This window comes from Schistocerca piceifrons, chromosome X (assembly GCF_021461385.2).
Source record: "Schistocerca piceifrons isolate TAMUIC-IGC-003096 chromosome X, iqSchPice1.1, whole genome shotgun sequence".
In the NCBI taxonomy this organism is placed as follows: Eukaryota; Metazoa; Arthropoda; class Insecta; order Orthoptera; family Acrididae; genus Schistocerca; species Schistocerca piceifrons.
In genome coordinates this window covers 690,976,036-691,002,854 of record NC_060149.1, presented here as the reverse complement: position 1 = coordinate 691,002,854, position 26,819 = coordinate 690,976,036, and the positions used below count along the sequence as shown (strand labels likewise).

At 42.3% G+C, this 26,819-nt stretch overlaps 1 protein-coding gene across 1 annotated transcript in view; it reads left to right on the top strand.

Moving 5' to 3' along the window:
* The window catches only part of LOC124722620, a 237,750-nt gene that overhangs the window by 116,647 nt on the left and 94,284 nt on the right, over positions 1 to 26,819 (top strand). The window contains exon 6 of the mRNA XM_047247755.1: positions 18,058 to 18,156. Within this exon, the coding sequence (XP_047103711.1) occupies positions 18,058 to 18,156 (99 nt within the window). The remainder of the gene's footprint in view (positions 1 to 18,057; positions 18,157 to 26,819) is intronic.

The following is a 26,819-nucleotide window of genomic DNA, read 5'->3' as shown; positions in this document are numbered from 1 at the left end:
TCCCTGTGCTGCAATTTGTGCAGACAACATTTTTAACAATTCTATCATATCTGGATTCTTTTCACTTTTAGGTTCTGCTACATTTTTGTGTTCGAGTTCTCCTTCCCTTTCAGTTTTTGGTGATTCAAACATATCCCGCGATTCATTGACATAGCCACTGTCTTCGACAACATCGCCCATATTGTCTTGCTTAGTACGCGCGACATTCAAAGCTTCTATCTGTTTATTTACATCGGCGTGGTAACGTACGTAATTTAACTCGCGAGTAATGCCATCTGTTGGTGTGCTCCCTGAACTGCTCTCGATTGCTTTCTGTTCTCGCGTGTCTAGATTTATTTCTAATTTCCTGTCCATTTTAGTTGCTATTAAGTATTTATACGTTTTATTTTCAATTTAAACTGAACTTTAATTACCCGTTCTGTCAAATAAGTTACAGGTTCGTGCCGCTGGACGTTTTGTGTTCACTCTATGTTTGTAAAATGCTAACTATTTACAATTTTTTCCGTCTGTAGGTGCAAACTGAACAACGTCCTGTCACGCGGCGCCACGTATAACACTCCCAGTCCGCTACTGCTATACCTTAACCTCAAAACTGGAGGCAGTTTGCAAAACAGAATTATTTTGCTATAGCAATTATGGTATAAAGCAACAGAGCAGTGTTACCCTCTGAGAGGAATTTTGTTATGTTGACCGTGTTGTTCCTAACGGAGGTGGCTTATCGGAAATGAAAGTCAAAATTACGTAAATATTGGAATAGTAACAAACAAAATTTTGCCTAGCTATTTTGTTTACAGAATAAGGGAAACGGTCGCCAGCCTAATTAGGCAAGAGAAAGATTAACGTTCTCGTTTATGAAGGTAGGTATAAGTAACTATAATGGAGAAACACAACCTAGACTTAGCCACACGCGAGTGCAATGAACTCTGACACACATATGTTTTAAGATTGAAGCTAACAACTCGAGCAGCACAAGCTATTTGCAAAAATTATAAGAGATACCGAAAGACCCTATTACTTTCAGGCTTACATAAAGTGAATGGTCTTTATAACATTACTATTAACATGCACTTCTAATACACAAGATACACAAACACTTAGTAAACTTGAATATATAATGTTCCACAACTGCAGCTTTCTCACTTTTACTACAGCGAAACACAATACTGACCCAATTGCAAGAACTGACTCACCTTTAAGAATTTACTACAGACAATAATGTGATCATTTGCCTTATAAGCCTCAGTCTTAAGAACTTTTAATATTGAAATTAGCAACAGCACTTTAAATAGCAGTTTTAATAGGAAAATTATTTTGAGCAAATAACATTTACTTTAACTCACTCTATTGCCACATTAACTTTAACTTTCCTTTTACTAAGTTCAAGAGGCATTAATTAGCAAAGCTCTAGGCTTTAATTTCTTTTAGTAAGGACACTCGGATATCACTTTAGCTCTAACGGAGAGGAACCTGAGAGGTGTTATGATGAGGAGAAAAATCAAGGTAGGTACATAAATTCAGATACAAATTACCTTATATTTCAGCACAATGACACATCCATTAAGCTGGTCCTTCACTGTACATCATTACAGTATTACGTTACAGTGATTGCGCAACGTGGTGGCAACTGCATGTTGGTAGGTGGATTTGCAGGCGGAATTGCTGGACTCTGTCATTTCTTGGTGGCGATGATAGATACAAATTCCAGAATAGTTCCAGCTATTTATCCATCCATCCGAGGGTTTAGAAAGAAGCAGGAAAAGCCTCTCTCGGAATCAGCACAATATGCATCCCTTACATGGCAGTGCATGGACTCGTAACTCGTCTCCGACTGGTAGCTCGTCCCCGACTGACTATCAGTTCCACCTTTTCCACCTTAGCTAACCACAATTTGCGCGCGCTACACAGTTCCGTTCCCGAGGGGAACCACTACACCTTTTACATACAGAATAACTAAGAGCCCTAAGTGAAGGTCAGCAGTTTACATAACAGCAAACAAACACATTAAATAAAACAGAACATTTTCACATATTGACACTTCTACAAAAAATTATTCACACAAAATTACAATTATATACAGTAAGTTTTGTTCCCTCTAAATGGGACAAAGCATTTACAGTACAGAATGAATTGAAACAAACCACGACATCAAAGTTTTAATAAAGAAAAGAGTATACAATTTTGTGTTATCTATTCAATCAAAAACATTTACAGGTTCTTAACGATGTAATATTAAATGAAAAAAAAAAAAAGCAAAATAGATGAGTAGAGCATTAGAGCTATGGTGTTACACACCCATTTAATGAATTTCATATTTAAATGATTTAGAGATTAAAACCGAAAAAAAAGTTTTTAGACCACAACGAGTTTCGAACCGCCGCCCGCCAGCCCACTCGATTATTAATCTAGAACGCCACAATTTCTTTTAGGAAACTTCCCAGTGCCTGAGGGGATGGGTAGGGGCAAAGTGGACAGGGGTCCCAATCCGAGACCTGGCCACCATGTCTCGTTCCCACCCTCCAGGAACCAAGGAAAGCGTAGGGAACGGGGAGTAGAGGTACAATGAACATCGTGTATTTATTTATTTTCCTTTTTTCCGTTTAAATATATGACATTAATACCACTGAGAATAGAAGGAAACCGGCGTCGCGAGGAGGACGGCACCGCAAGACGTCAGACTCGTTGAGACTACAGACGTATAGTTTTCCCGAGAAGAACATTCCGATGACCAGAGACTATATCAGTTCCAAGTGTGGAAGAGACAGGGAATCAACCCGTCATGACAGGAACACCCCAGCTCTGCAGTGGGTTAAGGAAGACACTGCAAAGGAAATAGGAGAAAAATTGTATTTTGCATTGCGGAGAATTGCACAATGGCGTTCATTAAGGAACTGCCAAAAATCACGGATACTTTTCTCTCCATCAGCAAACAAATAGTGAGCTGCGTGTCCACAGACCCACTTCACAGATTTCGTCTTCGCTTGTGGAAAGTATGCCGGGTCTGGAAAGAGAAGCAATTTAGTAGGTATCTGATGAGAAGTCATACTGGTAATTACGGAAACATCTGTCGCACCAACATCCAGACACCTCTTGCCGATCACACCAGGCGGTGCTCGTCTGTGTCCAAAACATCACAGGCGACACACAGCGAGGTGTCTGCGAGGTGAATCTCATGTAAGCGTGACCAGCATACTTGCTTCCCATTGACAGTAAGGTATCATGCAGACTGGACGTCATTGTCAAGATAAGGAGCGCACACCGACCGCCAAACGGCAAGCCAGTCGACGTCAACGTCTGGTCTTCTGCAAAATACAGGGTGGAGCCTGAAGGTATATAAAGCCCAACACTCCACCCCCCACCCCTCAATCACACAACCATCATCAGTCTTTGACAGTGTCTAGTTGTGATCGTGTGCTCATCGCAAGATGAAACGTTCAACCAGTAGCAGCGCCAGCAGCAGTGGTGATGAGAAACAGCCAGACTTGGACTAACTGCCATGTAAGTGTTTATAAAGAAAATTATGAGTTCAAATTGCGACAGTTTTAAGGTTTCGTAGCAAAGTATTCTAATTTTTCGAGATTGTGACACATTTTCGCATCAGATTGTTATAAAAGTTCTCTTTCTTGCTGTTGCAGCATTCATTCACGAAGTGAAGACTTAGCGCATTAGCTGTAAGCTTAGAAGCAGCCATGTAAGTACATTTCCAAATTTTGTGTCTGATGGTTTACATGTTCAGAACTTGTCGCTTAATAGTTGATAGCAGCAGCAAGTCGAAGAGGTTATGCTACCTTCACGTAAGTGCATCTCCAAATTCCCTGTGTGTGTGATAGCTTACGTGGTCAGAAAACAACTCTCGATGTATTCAAATCGTAACAAGTATTTATAAAAGTTTTGATCTCACTGTTGCAGCACTGGTGCAGCAATTGACAGCCTTTGCACGGCTGCTGGAGACCAAAAGGCAGCAGCAGCAAGTACGTAAGTTCATTTGTAATATATTGATGTTAGACAATTTTTTTTTCATGATATACAGTTGTGTGAAACATATATTCTTCATTGTTGTAGGTGTTGCTATGGAGCAAGAGAAGGAGAATCTAGCAGGGGTATGCGTCAAGGATGATGACCAGGAGTCATCACTTCCATCTGGTATGAGGTTTTTTTGTAATTACGTGTATTATAATCAATATCTTGTTGTAGACGAATTCAGTGGGATGGATCAATGGCTCCACGGCATTTCTGAGGAGGGTGAAATACCGGAGTGCATACACGAGATGGTGGATTCTGAGTAAGCCGAAAGGCAGTGCCATCTCGCCCTTTTGGATGAGGAGGAGGAAATACTGGATTGTGTGGGAGAACTAGTAGAAACACTGACTGAGCTGCATAACCCTTGAACCCAGAGTATAAAAGGTGATTATAATGCAACCGTCATCGTCACAGCATATAATTATTGTTATTAGTAGTACTTAATCGTTGTTATTTGTTTACAGTATATATCTAAAAAAATTTGAGCATTGTACTTAATTTTTTTCATTATTCGTCTGTTACAGAATTGTCACCAACACTGCCACTACAACAGCTTGCTGTAACATGGGTGCCTAGAAGGGTGGTTGTGGGGACAGGCGTCAGACGTGCACCCGTGTGCAAACCACTGCTCATAGCTGTGTGAGAGGCAGTGGACACAGCTAGCCCCTGCAACATCGCATTCTCTCTGGCGTCTCTGGGTGGTTCAGTCAGAAGAACAACAGCAGTGATCTCCCCTCCCCCCCCTGGCTGGTCGTGTTGAGGGCTCCAGCATCATGTAGCAGCATCGAGTGCTCTCTCCGTAGCCTGGGTGCTATTTGCCCTCGCTGGCACCAAAACGTATGTGTGCCTTAGTGCGTACCTCTCACCGCAGCAGGTGCCTCCTCCCCAATGTCGTCATCCACCAGGTGGACACAGTCGTTGGCTTCCCCTACACATAGTTTTATTGACACTGTTAATGATAAATAACTTGTGGCTAGCGGTAGTGCTCTCTCCCGTCCTGATAGTGAAGGATGTGAGATTAGCGGCCTCATGGCCCCTCTAGAATACTCTGCGGTTGCTAGGGCCTTTGAAGGGCGAATCTCTTTCACTAGAACTGAGAATCCGGCAGGGAGTTATCGCGATCCAGTTGGGCTTCTACAAATGTACATCCCGGCACTGGAGACAGAGCTCCCCAAAGCCCTAGATGATCTGAGATTTAATGCTGTTACATGTAACGCAGTACTTAGCTGCGAGTTGATTCACCCACCCAAAGAGCAGCGTGCTGCTGAGGAGAAAAGCTTGCACTACGTCTGGGGTGATAATGGCATTATATCTTGGAGTACATCAATCGCCGAGTGATATCGTGAACCAACATTGGGTTTTATACTGGCCCAGTTTTCCAAGATGGAAGTAAGAGGGTCGGCTAAAGCACTCAGCCAAATACCAGACATCGACGTTCATATTTATGTCTGTGATCTGTTAAAAGGAGGGTCCAGTTGTATCAAGCTCGCTGAGGATATAGCTAATAAGAGTGCATGGATTAATGTCGAAAATAGAAAGGATCATGCTTGTTTTGCACGGTAAATCTTTGCTTGCGAAAGAAATTAGTGTGTACATCCAGTTCGCATATCTCGATATGGAATAAGCCTTAACATTCATGGATGTTATGTCTTTGACAATATCAAGCTCACCGTGAAGATTCAGGACATACCAAAAATTGAGGCACAAAAGCCTGGAATTTCGGCTCACGTTTATGACTTGAAGAAGCAGGAAAGCAAGCCAGATGACTCTGACGATAATGATAATCAGCAACAGAAGGAGGACAAGCATACGATGATAATCAGCAACAGGAGGAGCATAAGCGTACTGTAGTTGGACCACTCCATTATTCGAAATATGCGGGTGAGTCTGATCTTCATGTAAATATGATGCTCTTATCTGAAGGTGATAATCAACATTACGTATGGATCAAAGACATGTCGCACCTCCTTAACTCTCAACTCAATAATAACAAGTGTAAAAAAACACATTTGCTTCGGTGTCAATACCTTTCAGGAACAGAAGTATTTAAAAAGGCATCTGAAGGACTGTGAATCCAAGGAACAGTTAAGTGTTGTTATGCATATAGAAGAAAACAAGTTCATTAAATTCACAAATGTTCTCCACCACAAACGATGTCCATTTGTTGTATACATAGAGTTTTGAATGTCTCTTTGCCTCTATCACCCGCTGTGAAGGGAACCCCTTAGCCCCACATACCACCTTCATGCAAAAACACGTACCGTATGCAGCGGCGTACCAACTTCAATTCTCACATGATTCGAGTCTTAACCACTATGAATCTTATGACGGGGATAATCCTGTGGTTTGGTTACTCACCGAGTTTGAAGAACTCTCATGGGATGTTGACAGGCTATACAGCACCAACATCCCCGTGATCGAATCGGAGGGGGATAAAAAATTATGGAATGATGAGGTTAACTGACATAGTTTTGGGCTCTCATTAGCCAGAAAAGCTGAAACTCCCTGTAGAGATCATTGTCATCTTATGGGGAAGTTCCGCTGTGCAGCTCACAACGCATGCAACTTAAAGTATAACTTACTGTGACGCATACCCATCTTCTTCCATAATTTAAGTGGGTATGATGCTCACTTACTAGTTGAGCAATTGGCTAACACCAGTATGAAAAAAGATCAGGTCAGTGTCCTGTCTGAGAGTGTAGAGAAGTATATTTCTAGTAGTAGGACAAGGAGAGTGTCACTCCAAAGTGGGTCACCCCAAAGTACCGTTATCCAAGATGGCGGCCGTCACCCCAGGGGCGGCGTCACCCCGAAGTACCGTTATCCAAGATGGCGGCCGTGAGCTAAGTACGTGACGTCAGCTGATGATGCGATTGACGGCAGCTGATGACGCGGGTACTGTTATCCAAGATGGCGGCTTTTGGAGGGAAGATAGCTCAATTGTGCTACCTCTACTTACCTAAGAAAATGGCGAGAAAGAAAAGGCTACCTCCACTAAACTAAGTCACCTCTTCCTAGGAACTGGGCATAAGTTTTTATTTAAACAATTATAGGCAATACCACCATCAAGTGTGTTCGCCATTCTCTTCGAATTTCGTATTTTGCTCTAAGAGCTTACTCCTACAGCTGAGGCGAGTTAGTATGGCAGTACCGTTCAATTCGAATATAATTTTTATAAATTTGTTTAAATTTTCTTAAATTTGTGTATATTTGATTAAATTTGTTTAAATTTATTATCTACCTACAGCATTAGTGTCGTGTTATGGGCACAAGATGCTGAGATATCGATAGGTGTATTACATGCACTAATTCAGCTCAGGACATAAGTCTTTATGTAAACAATTAGAGGCAGTACCACTGTGAATATTTATGTTTGAATAAAACAATTGTTATTCGTTACCATATGTCTTTGGTGTTATTTCACAAATCCCTACCCTCACAAATGTGTGTAAAGGCCGTGCAGTATGCACAAGATATTAGTTTGACGCATGAGGGAAGTGCTGTTTAAGATAGGAGGAAAACAAAATATATGTCATGGCTGCGTAGGATTTCGCCTGTTGTGCTGCATGTATAGATTTTGGGAACAGGCAGGTCCTGATCGTGTCAGCTTCCAAAAACATGTAGCAAACATGTCTGAAATTATATCACTTGTGTTTCAACAAAGCCACAGATGTAGGATCTGGTCAAAGCTACATACTATCTATGTGGGAGATAGGTAGAAAGAAAGAAAACAGGGAATGTGAGATAAAAATGCATTTATTTTCATTAATCCAACTTAAAAGTAATTTAAATTTTCATAAGCAGACACAGCACTATTTTCATACATCGTCCTCTTCTTGAGCTTATGGATAGCAGGGAATCCGTGGAGTTCCAGGTCCTGAATGGAGATAAACTTCATTTGTTGCATCCATGTGATCTTCTTCTCACCTTTGATGTAGATGATGGTATCAGGATGACCGAATATTCGAAGTGATGTCATCATATCTTTATAAGATATACAAGGATTGTCCCAGTGGAGTCGATGGAAGAAACGTGTTAACCATTTTGCACTCCTCCGTGTTCTAGCACAATTCACATCCTTGAAGGGCCTAGCTGATGCAATGCTTATTGAGAATGTCTCTGTTATACCAGAATCTACTGTGTATGCTATGATTGCAACATCTTTAAATGTGCATTGTCTACACTCATCATCCTAGAAATCTCGAATGTCAGCAACGACGTTCACACTTCAGGTTTCCATTGTGTAGTGCTCTGGGTATGACATAACACTTGGTCATTTGCACAGCATACTGCATAACACCAGTAAGTAAGTGGCAATAATTAATCACACTGTCATGGAGAACTACAGCGTACACTGCAATGTGTTCTGGGAAATTTGATGAGGATTGAAATTCGATTCGTATATGTATTGGCCCTCATTTAATTATCTCATTCTCCTTCCAACAGTCTGTTGCGATGATTGGTGCCAGCTCCTTGAATTTCCGTGGACTGAGTAGGCATCCCTCCTCTTCAAAACCTTCATAGTAAGAATCACAGACCCTTGCCTACATTTCAAATGCTAGATCGTATACATCCTGGCCGCCCAGTAGCAGTAAATTGTCATATGGATAGAATTCTGAATTCAGGTAGACTCTGGAATTAGTTAAATTACAGTCGTCAAATACGGTGGAATCGTTTGCTAAGTTCCCCCTGCTGCTGGTCTGAAACACAAGTATGGTGAATCTTTGTGTGTCCAGCTACATGGAAGTTTTAACAGCCCATGTTTCCCTGCTTGCTGTGGGTACCGCTGGATACACAAAAAGCTCCCGCGAGCAGAAAGTTAATGCAAGATATGTACTGGTATTCAGAGCTTTTAAAATTTCAAATGCTTCTCATCTGGCACAGTAATGTGTGTTTATTGACGATTATCTGTTTCTCCTCTTGAGCTCCTCGAATGTACAAGTTCCCCTCCATTGGACTCCGTACCAGAATAAGTTCCTGTCTAGAATTCATAATAATTCGCTGCATTTCTTCAAAGTACCTCATAAGCGTTTTTAGAGGTATGCAAGCAGTAAATCGGTGGTACTCCTCTGTTGTTCTGCCCACAGGTTCGTCCATGAACCATTCTGCATTTTCTAAATCGTTCAGATCTGAGGGTGGTTATGATACATATATTTTAGGGATTGATGCTATGCCTACATTACGAGTACGACAATTAGTCTCTGCCCCATTAAGTTCACATCATATTTTCTGGAACAGCAATGAGCAACGACGTCATTGCGAGTTTCAAGCCTACCTCGTAGTTCGCGCATGTTATCTCCATGCGGTTCTGCTTCGAAGTGCTGTGCTCCGTGCTTTGTGCACTGGTTTTATTCCTTATGTCCATACTGTCTTAGATGTAGTCGTACAATAATTTCTTCACCACGAAAATCAACAGGTTGGTTATTGTGATTCACAATACACCGCTCCAGGTACCCCAATGTCTGAACTATCACTGGAAAGTATGTAGCGTTGGTAGGAGTGTGAGCAATTTTATACCCTATACCAGCTGGTGGGAAAAATCCGTAAACTGAATGAATCAATCTGTCGTTGAGATATGAGTTCATAGCAATGTTACACTCAACACAGATTGGACTGACAGGGAGAATATCCACTGTCTGATCTGATTTGTAAAATTTACTAGGACCCATCTTCAAAACCTTCCCGTTCGCGAAACCTAACAGCCGGCCTGTTGAACTTTTCTGCTTAAAATCAGTCGGTGCATTCATCGTCCTTATTTCAGATTTAAGTGTACTGATGTTTGTTCGGAGCTCAATCCCTTTCCAGGCTGTTTTAAAATTTCGTTTACATCGTCAATATCACCTGTCCAATCAGTGTGATACTCCAGTCTCCAATACTTACATCGATTGGTGGGAAATACATTGCAGATCCAAAGAAACTGGTGCACCTGCCTAATATCGTTTGGTGCCCCCACGAGCACGCAGAAGTGCCCCAACATGATGTGGCATGGACTCGACTAATGTCTAAAGTAGTGCTGGAGGGAATTGACACCATGAATCCTGCAGGGCTTTCCATAGATCCGTAAGAATACGGAGGGATGGAGATCTCTTCTGAACATCACGTTGCAAGGCATCCCAAAAATTCTTAATAATGTTCATGTGTTGGGAGTTTGGTGGCCAGGGGAAGTGTTTAAACTCAGAAGATTGTTCCTGGAGCCACTCTTTAGCAATTCTTCTCGTGTGGGGTGTCGCATTGGCCTGCTGGAATTGCCCAAGTCTGTTGGAATGCACAATGGACATGAATGGACGCAGGTGATCAAACAGGATGCTTACGTACGTGTCACCTGTCAGAGTCGTATCTAGACATAGCAGGGGTCCCATATCACTCCACACGCCCCACACCATTACAGAACCTGCACCAGCTTGAACAGTCCCCTGCTGACATACAGGGTCAATGAATTCATGAGATTGTCTCCATTCCCGTGTATGCCCGTCCGTTCGATACAATTTGAACCGAGACTCGTCTGACCAAACAACATGTTTCCAATCAGCAAAAGTCCATAGTCGGTGTTGACGAACTTGGCTAGGCGTAAATCTTTGTGTCGTGCAATCATCAAGGGTACACGAGTGGACCTTAGGCTCCGAAAGTCCATATCGATGATGTTTTGTTGAATGGTTCGCACGCTGACACTTGTTGATGGCCCATCATTGATATCTGCAGCAATATGTGGAAGAGTTGCACTTCTGTCACGTTGAACTCTTCTCTTCAGTCGTCGTTGGTCCTGTTCTTGCAAGATTTTTTTCCAGCCACAGCGATATCAGAGATATGATGTTTTACCGAATTCGTAATATTCACGGTACACTCGTGAATTGGTCGTACTGGAAAATCCCCACTTCATCGCTACCTTTGAGACGCTGTGCCCCATTACTCGTACGCGGACTATACCACCACGTTCATACTCACTTAAATCTTGATAACTTGCCTTTGTGGCAGCAGTAACCTAACTGCCAACTGCGCCAGACACTTGTCATCTTCATAGGCGTTGCCGAACGCAGCGCCGTATTGTGCCTGTTTACATATCTCTGTATTAATATATGCATGCCTACACCAGTTTCTTTGGCGCTTCACTGTAATTTGCATATAATAGAGACAATAATTCTTTTAAAGTCAGAGTGTAGGACATTGCTTCTAAATATCAACTCGTGAAGGATGCTTAATGCTCCTCCTTATATACCATTTGTAAACGTCAGAAGGAACACGATGCATAGATGACCACACAGGAATGTATTAAAGTCTTCGTAGTGTCGAAAATTACAGAATACACGTCTTCTGACGGTGAAGTATCGTTGTAATTCTTCAGGAGGTTGCAGGTCGCCAAATGAGTCGAAATAGTATACATTATTTGTATTTCTTTTTTTAACATATGCCACCCAGTGACTGCCAGGTCCTCCTGCTATATCTAGATTCACAGTTCCGCATGGTCCAGATTTCCACATAGTCTTCGGTATGTATTCCGCATAAACACACTTCGGAATCTCGGAATGTTGAATTTCTTCTTAACAAACTTAAACAGATCTTTATTTGTAAGCGAACTGTCTGGTGGGGCTGCTAAGGGGCTTTTTGTTATGAAGAGACCTAGTCCTATTTTGTACGGTTTCAAGTACAGTCCTTTCCCAATGGCTACTCTCCCCATCGTGCGGTTATGTCTTTCTGCTCCTGGGAGTTTTATGCAATCTTTACTGTGCTGCCAACAGCAGCAGCACCCCCAGCCAATGACCCTACCACCAAGGGCCCGCCTATGGGAGGAATAAGGAAGGGGGTTATTCTACCTGACATCTTGGGTATTGGTAGAACCCTGGGTGGTTTAATCGATTTTCTTTTTCTCGCTACTCTCTGCTTCAGGGCGCTTTCAGCTTCATACATCGCTGTTAGGATGCAATTTTTTATCCACCCTTTGGTTGTCTTCTTCTTACTTAGCGCCCGACATGCAGAGCACATAACTTGGCTGAACTTTTTCACATCCAAGCCCAACTTAACTTTACCATGCATAGTTTTTTCAATTGTAAATGCTGCAATGCGATGACCTGCATCAATACTCGCACGCATTGTCTAATCTTTATCAGTTGAGATTCGATCTGCTGTGTGACAATCTTTATTTGTTGCATATGCAAAGTTATATTCCATACACACTTCGTTGAGCAGATTTATCCCCTTATCACCGCCAATTATTTTTGATGTTTTGTTCTAGGCCCACAGGAGTTATGTCGAGGAATGTGTAATTTGACTGGTAGTTTGTCGAGAATACCACGTCCTCCTCTAATGCATATCCTATCAGGCATGTTATGCTACTGAGGTGGTTGTGGTCTGCGCATGGCGTTATATAGAAAATCGCTGGCGTCGATCCAGCTATTCACGGTATACACTTCTGGTTCCGAGCTCTTCTGTAACTCTTGTGTGTGAAAGCATCCTGAAATTTCAGTACTACTGCTGACCTTTAAGAGGTACGTTCTAGAATCCTTTCTCTGCACTTTGGAGACTGTGAATATCTCGGTTGACCAGAGTGGCATGTATAACATCTCAAATGCTTTCTTGTGTTTTGAAACACATACTAAATCACCTACATTAAATTGCTGTTTGCATTTTAATACGATTGCGTACTGTATTTCGAACTCTGTTGCCACAAGTAGTCGTAGCCGATCTATTAGCTCTTTGTGGTCCCCGTAATATGTATACTGCGGGAGTCGACTGCTCACTCTTTTATGCTGAATATCAATGCCATCACCGCTGCTTCTTTTTATTATCCAATATAGGTTTTATAATGGATTTGTATCTCACATTGCTTCAGCTTTTCGCATTCTTTTGCAGATCAGTCAAATGCAATATTTCACTATACATTTCCAGATCTTTAAGCGAATAATTTACAGTTTTTGTGGGTCTTAGGAAAACAAGGTTCAGTGGAGAGTTGGTGGCCTCGTAGCCGTCGGAGGAGATGGTGCCGTCGGGGAGGAGGCGACCGCACCGTCATTTCCAGTGGGGAGAGCGGGGGGGGGGGAGGGGGAGGCAATCAATTTATTTGAAACGAAGTGTTTCGTTCCACACTATTGGCTAGCTTCAACTGTTCGCTGTATTTCAAGTGCACGTTTTCATCTTCTGGCACGTAACGGCATTATGCCATAATAAAGAACACAACATAAGATAATATAGTAGTGGTATTTTACGAAAATCTGCATCACGAAAACCACAGTGGAAAGCTTAATATCAGGTTGGAGCCTACTTCATTGTGAATCTGGACATAAGAACGTGCACTTTAAGCCGAATTATGCATTTTAGAATGGTTAACGAAATTTCTATGCTCTTGGAGTATCTTCTGAAGTCCTATTTCTTTTATGCCGTAATGTAAGACGTCTTAATGCCTCATACGTACGAACGTACGGGCTTACGATGTCATCGAAGCTGCGTAGGCCCAGTAAAGGCTGGTTTCTGGCGCTCTCTGGCAACTGCTGAAACGAACCTGTTTCCAGCAGGTAGCAGCAAAATATTGCGAATTTGAAAAGCGTTACTTTCAAAGTAAATTTCCTTTCACGCAAGATGCATTACGTTCCGTGTGAGACTGTGCGATAAATTTATTAAATCATAGAGCGTTTGACTCTCATTTAAAACTTAAAGCTTTGGGGACCAGCGACTTAGAAGAATTACGAGCCCACAGAAGCAGACGTTTATGTTATTATTAAAATTTTACTGGAACATTTGTGTGATTTGTTTGTTGTAGTGTAACACTCGCAGAGAAAGACCAATATTATATGTGAAAGCTTAGCTTTTCTTCTAGCTTATTAATCTTAGAGACCAATAGTATATGTGAAAGCTTAGCTTTTCTTGTAGCTACACCATGTATATTAGCTTAAACCATTCACGTTTCCTATTTGTGTGTTCGCGCTATTTAACAGTGATATTGCTATTGGCTGACTATATCACGTGCCCTGTGCTCTGAATCTGTGCTGTCATCGGCTGGCGGGATCATGTGACATGAGCTATGAGTGGCTTACAAAATCGCATCGCTATCTCGATTTCAATGCTTCTGAAACGAATGTCCCGTTTTTAGTGGAATTCGAATTTATACTTTCGTAATACGATAATATGCAGCGTATAGTAATACGAAAATATGCAGCGGACATGTTGCTGCATATTAGAGATCTTTCAGAAACGTGTTTTTGTTTTCTTAAGTGCTGGAAAGTTCGAAGCTGGTGTAAGAAACCTTAACCATTCAAAGGGTTGATAAGTATTACAGTTCCGAGGGAAAGTATACTGCTACTTAACACGGAAAACGTGTATTTTCACTCTGGAAAAATCTGTATTTTTTAACCTGGAAATCCGGGAAAAATCTAGTTTTTTTTTTACTTGTCTGCGTATACATCCTGCATTTGTTTTTTCGTAAGTAAAGATCATGTCAGAAAGCTCTCAATTCGAATACGGAACCATTGTGTACAACGCTGTATCAAATCCACTACAAGGTGAGTCAACAAGAGAAGTGAATCAGACACAACATTGCCAATTACTATGGCAGGAGATGAAGCTAGGGCATGACGTACGAGGAACAGTACCAACCTTTAGGATGAAGCCATGCATACTGTAACTGTGGCTGCATGGTACAGTGCTTATTAGACTGCAGTCTCTGTAACAATGTATGATAGCATAAATGGTCTCCAGCATGGAAACCATGCCTGTCCAGACTTAAGTTCATTAGACCTTTTTGTTCCATATCCTCTTATCGATCAATCCCTAGAGTTTGTACACAGTGGAAAAATAACCCTGTATACCAATTTGTAAACGCATTAGCATTTAAGTTATACACTGAAGCAAACAGCAGTGGTGCACAGGGTGTAATTGGTATCTTCTCATCCACTCCATCCTCACTTTGTCCATGCAGCATCACTGGAATATTCTGTGATGGCGCGTAAGGTAGGGTGCAATACCGAGCTGCGTCATGCTGTTTAGGAACCCCGGTGCAGTTCTACGAGTCAGGGAATGGCTGGGTGTCTTCAGTCAACAATAACGGCTCATTGTCCTGCTCCAACAAGCTGTCCAGGTGCGTGATTGGATCCCATGGTGCTGCCGCTGCTGCGGCTCCCGACAGGTTGGAGGACGCCGTACGCCCTGATGAGCAAAGAAGAAAAACTGTTTTGAGCGATAATAGCAGTACAAGGAATTCGTCTTTCTCACAATGACACTTAACAGATATCAAGCAAGGGGTACTTACTCTTCAGAGGCGTCTTCCTACTCTGCTGCTGTGGTTGGGCAGCGCTGGAAAATCTTGGCTGGCGCTTCATGCTGCGTGACTCTGCAGCTGAGGCTGCAGAGATCCTGGGCCAGCGCTAGATCCCCGATGTGTTCAGATGCTGCGCTTCTATTGGCTACTGCCAATTTCAAGCATCTCTAGTGGCATATTTGCAAACTACACCAGTTGCTTGATCCTCTGGATCGGAGGCAGACGTCTCTTGTGAGGTGCAAAAACTGACTGTGAATTTAAAAAATAGCAAGTAGTTATAACAACAGCGTAAGTCTGCATGACCCGCAGAATGCGTCTTGATACCATTCTGCTGCATAGCCATTATCTGCTGGAACGTATTCCTCTTGTTCTTCAGGCACTCGTCTAATATAACTCTTTTCCATTCTGGATGTAGAAGGCTATGGGCGCAGTCGTTGGCTGTATGCTTACAGGCAACATGGCTGGTCAGACACCAGCAGCTCTTCGATAGAACACATTCCGCGCAGCACCGGGGATGGCGAACGAGTGATGATGGGAAGAGAGGATGGGTTGACGGAGGGGGAAGTGGGTGGGGATAGCAGTTGACGCTCTTCAGTCGTATATATTACACATACGAATATGCTTCCACTGAAGCGAATTATCATCAGATGCCCATGTGTTCCATATTAGAAGAGTGAATGTTTCATATGGAATATGTCGACAGTTTGCTGATGTATATGAGCATGTATCGGTTGCAACATACGTCTTGGTTCCATCCCTCTGCATTGCCACAATCTACTGAACCGAATTGTTCTGCTTATTTCTCCTACACTATTACATTATCATAATTGTCCATCCCCCATTTAGTGAACTGTGGCTATAGTCCACCCTCGAATGCGTACATATGCTAAAACTATTGAAAGCCACTCTACCCTTCACATTCATCTCGCTGATCAAACATATCACGATGCTTCCACAATGACAGCTAAGCATAGACTGAACCTCTCCCACCAATTCTGGTCACGTGCGCAGAGAAAAAAATTCCTACCCAAATTTGAAATTCGCGCCAGTTTCTGGGGAGGGGGTGGGGTGTGACGTCAGCACAACCCTGGGAAAAGAAATTCCCCCCATTTTTGACGTTCTCGTCATTTTTTAAATTTCCCACCAAAATTCGAAATTTCCTCCATGCCTGGTGGGGGAGGGGAAAAGGATCCATGTGGTGTCTGGGGAAAAACCATGTCGTCATCCGCGAATGGGGGTAGGGTGGGGGTAATTAATTGATCAGTTTAATTAATTTGCATATAAATTTGATATCAAAATTGTCCTAGGAGACCCTTACCCACTACTGACGCCCAGCTTCGAATTTTCCGCAGTTGTTTATTGACACTTTGTAAAGTCAAAGTGTCTCGTATAATTTATGTTGTTGTTGGGATGTTTAAGGGGGACAAGTGTAATTTATGACCTTAAGATAATATTTGCCGCCATTTTTTTCGGTAGGATAACTTTGCTGCTGGCACTTCATTATGATCCTTTCATTATAGTGTACATCCTTCTAATGACAGAACTCTCGCGATGGGACTGAGAGAAGTGGGTGGGGAGGGGTTGGGGGATGGGGGGACTTGTTCCACCATTTTAAAGTCATCGTGTTGGCCTAGATCAGTGGAAGTGTGGTGTGACCTTGAAAGTGATCTCAGAAGTGGATGGGTGACATTTATTTTCCTGCCATTTTATGTCGTACAATTGGCCTACAGGTATAAGCACCGGAAGGGGGTATCCTCATCTTGACAAGTGATATGTATCAGGTTACATAGCGACCTTGAAATTACGAAACGCATTTGTTCTAAAAGCGTTGTTACTCAGCTTGACTTAGACTGTTATCTGGGCTCGTACATGCCCCTTTCCACAATTCGCAAAGGAAACTATTTTGTTGTTGTCTTTTCATGCGTTTTGTCTCTCGCAAACAGATGAATTCATCGAACTTATCAAACACAGTTCGTATGTTTTTGTGCTACATGTTTATTCAGTTTGTATGTGGGAAGAAGTTGAAACACTCCAGCGTTCACTAAAGGTGCATAAAGTAAATGCAAGTACGTAAGTAAAAGATGCAGTGTCACTCCGGCCCCGACCAACTGACCAATATAGTAACTTTCTGTGTAGTATTTGTGTCGCTGGACTCTCGATTGGAGATATTTGAGGTATGCAAGTATCCCTTACTGCGCTATATAAGAAGAGACGAGTTAACGCTGCCACTTGACACAGATTTTATATATATATATATATATATATATATATATATATATATATATATATATATAAAAGATTCCTAGAATTTGCTAAAACAAAAAATCATGTTACTTATATAATTGTCATTTTCGCAGCTGTGTGACTGTTGAACATAGGAAGCATGTTTTGATCTTCTTCGGTGAAGCAGATATTCCAGTAATATAATCTCGCCAGTACAAAGTATTCCACCAAGTAACAGAGAAGTTGTTTGGAAGGAGAGAAGGCATCGAATTGGATTTCGAGACCCGTGGTGGGTAATTGACGACCGTGAGACCTTGACGAAGCCTATTGAAAATGTACGTTACCGGTCGTTCGTCTGTTTTGTGTGCGCCGACTGGATACTGCTATGCGTTTCAAACAAGTCCATGTCGTTAACCACAAATCTACTAAACGAGTCTACCATTTCCAGGTAGCAGCCTACGTGATTTTCTTAAAGACGTCACAGCTGAATACAAGCAGTTGTTTGAATTTTGTAGAAGAGCGAAATGAGTCATTAAATGGACATTTGTCAAGATAAATTGTCTGCACTATTACAGGCCGTGGGAGATTCAGCTTCCAGAAGCAGCAGCAGTAGAGATGAACTTTCGCCCGATGTCATCTTAGTCGCAGAAATTCCGACGGGACGTAATGTACGGGTGAGTTACTCTGAATGGGATCACTGCAAGTGCTAGTGTTTGTAAACAAATCGTGTACATGTGCATTTAGCTGTTACGATTCTAACTTCTATGGAAAATTTTCCCTTTCCCAGTAGTTACCATCCACATTTGGCATAACTTGATATTTATCTTACAAGCACGGGAAGATATGTCATCTGTCTGCGGACTATTTTAGTAATAGTTTAATGCAAGGATCCATACAACAAAGGAAATCGAAGATGCTAACTATCAAATGACGGGCGTACAATAAATAATGCAATCATATTTTTTGAAAGAAGATTGGTTTTATTCAGGATTCCAATACACCATATTAACAGCTGAATACAAGCAGTTGTTTGAATTTTGTAGAAGAGCGAAATGAGTTATTAAATGGACATTTGTCAAGATAAATTGTCTGCACTATTACAGGCCGTGGGAGATTAACCTTCCAGGAGCAGCAGCAGTAGCGGTGAACTTTCGCCCGATGTCATCTTAGTCGCAGAAATTCCGACGGGACGTAATGTACAGGTGTTACTTCTATAACTGTCATTTTCGCAGCTGTGCGACTGTTGAACATAGGAACCACATTTTGATCTTCTTCGGTGAAGCAGATATTCCAGTAATTTAATCTCGCGAGTAAAAAGTATTCCACCAAGTAACAGAGAAGTTGTTCCGTACTCTTTTGGCTACAAAAACCTGTTTTCCAACATAATCTCCGTCCAATGCGACGACCTTACTTTACTGAGTGGGCCTACATGTCCATGTCGTTAACACTCTAGGGGTAGACGTCGGAGCTAATATCTTGCTGTATCAATAATCTCCCATCATCCACGTGCTGCCTCCCGTGGACTGCAGCCTTCGTTGGGCCAAACAGGTCGAAGTCGCAAAGTGCGAGATACGTACTGTTGGGTTTATGAGGAAGAACAGTCCTATGAAGTTTTGTGAGCTCCTCTCGCGTGGGCAGACTTGTGTGAGGCCCTGCGTTCTCGTCGAGAAGGAGAAGTTCGTTTGCATTTTTGTGGCGACGGACACAATGAAGTCGTTTCTTTAGATTCCTGACGGTAGCGCAACACCCTTCAGTGTTGATCTTTACACCGTGAGGGAAGACATCAAACAGAATAACCCCTTCAGGGTCCTAGAAAACCGTCGCCATGACTTTACCGGCTAAGGGTGCGGCTTTGGTTTCATTGCCTGTGACGATATTCGACAAAAAATTGATTCGGTCGCCTCATAACGCGCAAGGAATTCAGTACAGATGGCGCTTCGTGGCTCTTCGTGTTCTTCTGCTAGGTGGCGTGGAACGCAGCGGGCACGCACCTTTGAGTACCCCAACTGGTGGACGAGTGTGTCAGCACTACCGACACATACGTCCAGTTGGGCAGCGAGGTGTTGGATTGTGATCTCTCGATCACCTCGAATGAGAGTGTCCGCACGTTCCAACGTTGCAGCAGTCCCAGCTGTATGCAGCCGGCCGGCACGCGGTAGATCGGACAGCGTTGCGCGATGTTGTAGTGATGATGGCAGATGCCTAGCACAACCACTCACCATCTTTTGTTCACTGCCGTGTCTGCGTACAGATTCTGCAAGCGCCTGTGAATATCTGCGATGGTCTAGTTTTCCACCAACGGACACTCAATGGGTTTTCTCTGTTTGGTACGCACTTCGTTGCAGACACCATTTTGAATGCTTCCTATAGAGTCGCCACTAATGGGAACTTCATGGAACTATTGGGGATGAAGCGGCAATTTTCCATAATGTTCCACAAAAAATTCCGAATTTTTTAAACCGAAATTGACCGAAAAAAAGGGTCGCGTTATTTATTGAACAACGCGTCGTATTTTTCTGAAAGTAATGTCAATTGGTCACATTGCACATGTGACAACCTTCCAAAATCTGATGTAAGATTTCATCGAAGGCTTGTTTTGGATTTGATCAGAGAATTGATATGACTTGTCTTGTAAGGTTTTTGTTGTTTATTTATTTTTACTTTTGGCCTGAATGGTATAGAGCTACGAGAGGTGGATCGCCAGTATAAAAGGAGTTGAAATAGTGTGTTGACAGTATAGGAACAAATTAAATGGGAACATTTCAACCCTTCGAAAGCTGCACAGTTCGACTGTTGGTGATGTGAATGCGAAGTGGAAACGCCAAGGAACGACCACAGCTAATCCAAGACCGCACAGACTTCTTGACCTCTTGTATTGACTGACAGAGACCGTCGAGCATTGGCAGGGGAAATGGGGGTGGGGGTTGTAAAAAATCGCGTCAAATCTAGGGAAGAAAAGTGCTCTTAGCAGCCCAACTAGAACAATGACTATGCGAAGGGCGTTACAAAATTTGGGGTTCAGTGCTTGAAGAACTCCTTATAAGCCACACATTTCATTAGTCTATGCTAAGCGACGCTTGAGATGGTACATGGTGTACAGCGATGCACCTGGAGAGTGGGTTATGACTGTGGAAAAAGAGTGGTTTGGAGTGATGAACGGCGCTATACCCTGGGCAATCTGTTGGTAGCGTTTGGGTTTGAGGAAATTCCCTTGATAATGTTACCTACCATCATGTGTAGTGCCAGCAGTGAAGTTCGGAGGAGGTGTTTAAGATATGCGGTTGTATTCCATTGTGTGGTTGTGGTCCCCTTATTGCACTTAAGAAAAAGCTAAGCATAGAAGGATATATATACACGTTTTACAGCCTCATGAACTGCAGTAGACAAATAGTCCGAAGAAAATGGTTTTTTGAATCTGTGAGACAATGCGCCCAGTCATAAATCAGGATCTGTGACGCAGTCGTTTACGGTCAACAACATTTCTGAAATGGATTGGCCTGCCCAGAGTCTCGACATGAGACCAATGGATCACGTTAGCGATGAGTTTGAACGTCGACTTTGCTCCAGAGCTCAGCGTCCAACAGCACTACCATTACATGTGACAAGATGGCCGTCGTGTCAGTTGTGTCTTGACATCGGCACTGTGTTGAAATGCTGTTTTCGTGTCGCAAGTGTCGTTATTGGCAGATGGTGCCTCCACACGGAAGTAGTGGAAGTGCCACTTATCCACGTGCGCGTTTTGTGAGGTGTAAATAGGCATGGCGAGTGTTTGAAGTTCAGTGCGATCGGTCGCCTCCAGTGTGGAGGAATCGTCCCCCTCCCACCGGTGGGGAGTGCGAGTCGGTGTTTGTACTAGGTCAGCTGAGGAGAGGCACGCGGATGACAACTCTGACTAGATTACATTCCCAAAAGTCAGCAAACGATCTTGATGAAACTTTTCAGGTGTGTAAAGGGGCGAAATAATGCAATAGGTATTTTTTTGTTTGTGTCCAATATCATTTTTGAGGGATAAATTACATCCCGAAAGATAATTTTGGGTTATAAGTTTGGAGAGAATATCTTCGAAACGATGATATGGAAAAAATGCTTCTCATATGAAAATTGATATGTAATTAACGTTCTTGAAAATTTTATAATCGAATTTTGTAATGATATTAAATTTTGCAGAATACGGCACCACCATTAATTAATTTTGACAAATGAAAACTTTTGTTACAACATAAAATTTCAAGTTACATCCATCCATGTGTAATAAAGCCGGTTTCTAAAATACCATTTTCGGAAAATAAGGTTTACACATTGTTCTGTGAGAGTATTTTGAGAATACCTAATTTAAATGTGTAAACATTCATTATATGAATGAATCATATAGAGCAGAGGCCGTCGAACATTTTTGTTTAAAGAGCAATACTGATATTGGGGCTGGGATATCGGGTCGCATATGTATCGATGTTTTTAGTAATTGGTAACCCACATATTTTTTATGAGCCCCCAGTAGAGTAGCTATAGAAAGGTTGTAATATATTGGCCGGCAGCCCCCAAGTACTGATCATTAAAATCGGCACCATTCGATACACTTCGTGTCAGTTGTTCTCTGTTTCAAATTGCTGCCACATTCAGCGACCTAAAATTGTGATACTGTAATTGCCTGACGAAGTTTTGTTGTGTTATCTGTGTGTGCATGTCATTTATTGATTAATAACAGTAATTGCACTTATATTTTACACGTTAACGCCGGCGCTGCCTAAAGTTTTTCTCGCCGTCGTGCGGCGCAGGTTTTCATACTTTACTTCATCTGGCAGCGCTGCTTTTTGCGTTTCCCGTCGTGGAGCAGCGGTCGTGTTCAAACGCTCGAGGCTATTATTTTAGTATATTGATGTTTACTAAATTAATCATAAGTTATGTGATGTCTTATTTTTTTAGAGAGATCTCTCGCTGGAAGATCAGACAAAATAATCGTATTCGCCGCTATTCGTTGCACCTAGCTGATAGGTAAGACGTTACACACTTGTGCTTTCCTCGTAGCATATTTGAGAGGCTACCTGTAGCGCCGCCACCCATCGCAACTTCATGCAACTATAGGGGCTGAAACTGGATTTTTCCAGGATGTCCCACAACAAATTCCGCATTTTTTCAACCGAAATTGAACAAAAAAGAGTGATGCGTTACTTATTGAACGCGCCCTATATTTTTCTGAAAGTAATGTCAATTGATTGCCTTACACAAGTGACAACCTTCCAAAAGCTGATGTAGACTTTCATCGAAGGCTTGTTTTGAATTCAATCAAAGGATTGATATGATTTGTCATCGAAGTTTTTTTTTATTAATTATTTTGACATGGGGCATGAAGGTCATGAGCTATTTTTCAGTCTTTGGAAATGCGACAGCTACGTTTCAATTCCGTTGGACGCAGAGATAAAACATCAGCATTTTTTTCGTATCTTTTACTATCCCCTTTTTCTGCCAGCAATAACGCTTTTCGAGACTGAAACTATTACATAAGTCTACACTATCCGAACACAACAATGTAAAGTGGAGAGAGGTGGACCACCAGTATAAAAGGAGTTGACAGTACAGATGTAGTAGCAGCAGAGTGGGTCGGTGAGGAGAGTTCTCGTCACTGGATGTCAACTTAGCAACAAACCCATTCGCGAACATTTCACCCCTTCAGAAACTGCCCCTCTCGACTGTTGGTGATGTGATTGTGAAGTAGAAAAGCGAAGGAACAACCATAGCTAATCCAAGACCGCACAGACCTTACGTACTGACCGACAGAGATCATCGAACCGCGGCGGGGAGGGTGAGGATTGTAAAAAATCGTGTGAATACTACAGAAGAAGACACTCGTGGGTTCCAAAGTGCTCTTAGCAATCCAACTAGAGCAATGAATGTGTGTAAAGTGTTAGAAAATTTGGGATTCAGTGGTCCAACAGCTCCTCCCAAGCCACACATTTCATTAGTCTGTGCTAAGCAACGCTTGAGCTGGTCTAAAGTGACGCACCTGGACAGTGGCAACGAGTGATTTGGAGTGATAAGCGGAAAGGTCTGTCGGAAAGGTTTCGTTTTGGGGAATGCCCTGGATAACATTACCTGTGCGGGCTTTCAAAATAATAATGAAATGATGGTGTGGCCATCAACTACGTATCCTCCGACTCAGAGATGAAATATTGAAAGTTGTGGCTGGTTTCGTTGTCTAGGGGCTGGGATACGTAGCTGCTGCATTACAAGCCAAGCACTGATGAGTCTACAGTATGCAATATGAATATACACATGAATCGAATGGTCGAAGGTTTCTATCACTCGACAATTGCGAATTTTGAACGTAATATAGACATTTATAAATGAAAGATTGCAATTAAATATATTCTGCAGGTACTATTTTAACGACTTTAAATGATGAGTACGATAGCAGAACTACCTTTAAGAATGCCCTTTATTAGTGTCGATGGTCCAGCAATTAAATAAAATATAAATTGACTAACAGGGAAACAATAGATTCCTACTTCACGTAATTAGTTATGAACAACAACATAGCTCGAGAAACATTCACTTCTAAACGCATACTACGTCTTCACTGCAGAAGCCACAGATCTCACAAGTGCACTAGTCGGCACTAAGAAATATTTGTATCACCCGCGACCACGTGCAAACTGCTCCACTTTCCCAGCCTTTTCCGCGACAGTGCATCCGTCGCGCCGTACTGTCCGGGACTCTCGTCTCCTGTGCCCTCACCCGTACTGTTCCGAACTCCCCCACTTCCATACAGTCTCCCCATTAACGAGTGCTGTGATTGGCTATAGCGCTCCCGCTATTTCTTCACGCCAACTCACACTTACAAACGTAATGAAACACATTCGAAATACTGGATTTCCATTTACATAACCTGAAATTAAATAAATATTCCTACGGCTGGACCATTACACGCTCTAACACACATTATTAAATACATACACAAATTAAATAAACATATATCAAAGGCATAGAACAGAAGTAAGCCAGTAGCCTAATGTCTCTGTCCTTTCTAAAACATAGTAAATAATTGACCAATTTCTTCATGAATAGTATATATCGGATATAAACAAAGACGTAGATGAATAAATATATTTATAAGCATGCTGCTACCGTTTTTTCGTGTAACTGTGGAGCACTTATGGCCTGACGCGATCGATAGTCATCGGCTACTTTGACCTCCAATAACTCATGTGCTATTCAAGTTACGTACCTGTAATTTATACCAATTTTGGTTTACACTAATAGCTTTCTAAAGACATGTCGATCGACAAAATCGGTTGAACCGTTTAGATTTTGGAAATTCGTTGCTGGGTGTTACTTGTACAATTTACAGTCAGATACTACACTTCAAACTAATAAAGATATTGAAAATCTGATTACACCATTAGAATCGTCATGCAAATAATGGTAATGTACATGTTTCTTTTTGAGGTACCATGATTCCTCTGGCTACTATTAATTTCTATACGAACTGTGAAATGTTTTCCATTAAGGTTTCACAAAGTCCGCCATCTTTGGCACTCCCTGCATGTCTCCATCGACACAGCGTCACCATGAAATTCCCAGCCACGTGGTCCCTGGACCACGCGCTGGGGCTACCCCTCTAGCTCAGCTAACGTCGGGCACCACGTGGTTGCTGCCGCGCCACGGCTTGCCGAGCGGCCCGTGCGGCCACTAACTTAGAATATTTTAAGAGCTCCACAACTCGTCCATTACCTCACACCTGCCATCATGTGTCCTGTCAGCAGTGAAGTTCCGGGGTGGTGTTGTTAAGGTACGGGGGTGTTTTGCTTGGGGTGGTTGTGGGCACCTTATTGCATTTAAGAAAACACTAAGCGTGGAAGGATATATATATATATATTTTACAGCCTTGTGTACTGCATAAAGTAGAGGAATCGTCCGAAGGCGATGCTTGTTTGTATCAGCTTGACAGTACGTAGCTGCGGGGAGTGGCCGCGCGGTTTAAGGCGCCTTGTCGCGGATTGCGCGGCCCCTCCTGCCAGAGGTTCGAGTCCTCCCTCGGGCATGTGTGTGTGTGTGTGTGTGTGTGTGTGTGTGTTGTTCGTAGCGTAAGTTATTTTAAGTAGTGTGTAGGTGTAGGGACCGATGACCTCAGCAGTTTGGTCCCTTAGGAATTCGCACGCATTTGAACATTTTGAACAATGTTCCCAAACGTATAGCAGCATGTGTGAGGCAATGGGTTGTGGCCAACAACATTCTTGAAATGGATTGGCCTGCCCAGAGTCTCGATCTGAGACCAATGGATCACCTTTGGGATGAGTTTGAACGTCGACTTTGCTCCAGAGCTCAGCGTCCAACATCACTGCCATTACATGTGACAAGATGGCCGTCGTATCAGTTGTGTCTTGACATCGGCACTGTGTTGAAATGCTGTTTTCGTGTCGCAAGTGTCGTTATTGGCAGATGGTGCCTCCACACGGAAGTAGTGGAAGTGCCACTTATCCACGTGCGCGTTTTGTGAGGTGTAAATAGGCATGGCGAGTGTTTGAAGTTTCAGTGCGATCGGTCGCCTCCAGTGTGGAGGAATCGTCCCCCTCCCACCGGTGGGGAGTGCGAGTCGGCGTTTGTACTAGATCAGCTGAGGAGAGGCACGCGGACGACAGTCCTGACTAGATGGCATTTCCAGGAGTCAATAAACGATCTTGATGAAACTTGTCAGGTGAGTGAAGGGGGCAAAAATAATGCAACAGGGATTTTTTTGTTTGTGTCCATTATCACTTTTGAGGTATAAATTACATCCCAAAAGATAATTTTGGATTGTAGGTTTGGAGAGAATATCTTCGAAACGATGATATGCAAAATAATGTTTCTCATATGAAAATTGATATGTAATTAACGTTCTTGAAAATTTTATAATCGAATTTTGTAATGATATTAAATTTTGCAAAATACGGCACCACCATTAATTAATTTTGACAAATGAGTTTGATTCCCGGCGGGGTCAGGGATTTTCTCTGCCTCGTGATGACTGGGTGTTGTGTGATGTCCTTAGGTTAGTTAGGTTTAACTAGTTCTAAGTTCTAGGGGACTAATGACCATAGATGTTAAGTCCCATAGTGCTCAGAGCCATTTGAACCATTTTTTTTTTGTTGACAAATGAAAACTTTTGTTACAACATAAAATTTCAAGTTACATCCATCCATGTGTAATAAAGCCGGTTTCTAAAATACCATTTTCGGAAAATAAGCTGTACACAAGGTGGTGTCAGAGAATTTGCAAAATACCTAATTAAATTATCTAAATACTAATTACTAGTGTAGTTATTTATTTTACCTATATTTCTTGTGTGATTTAAACTATTGTT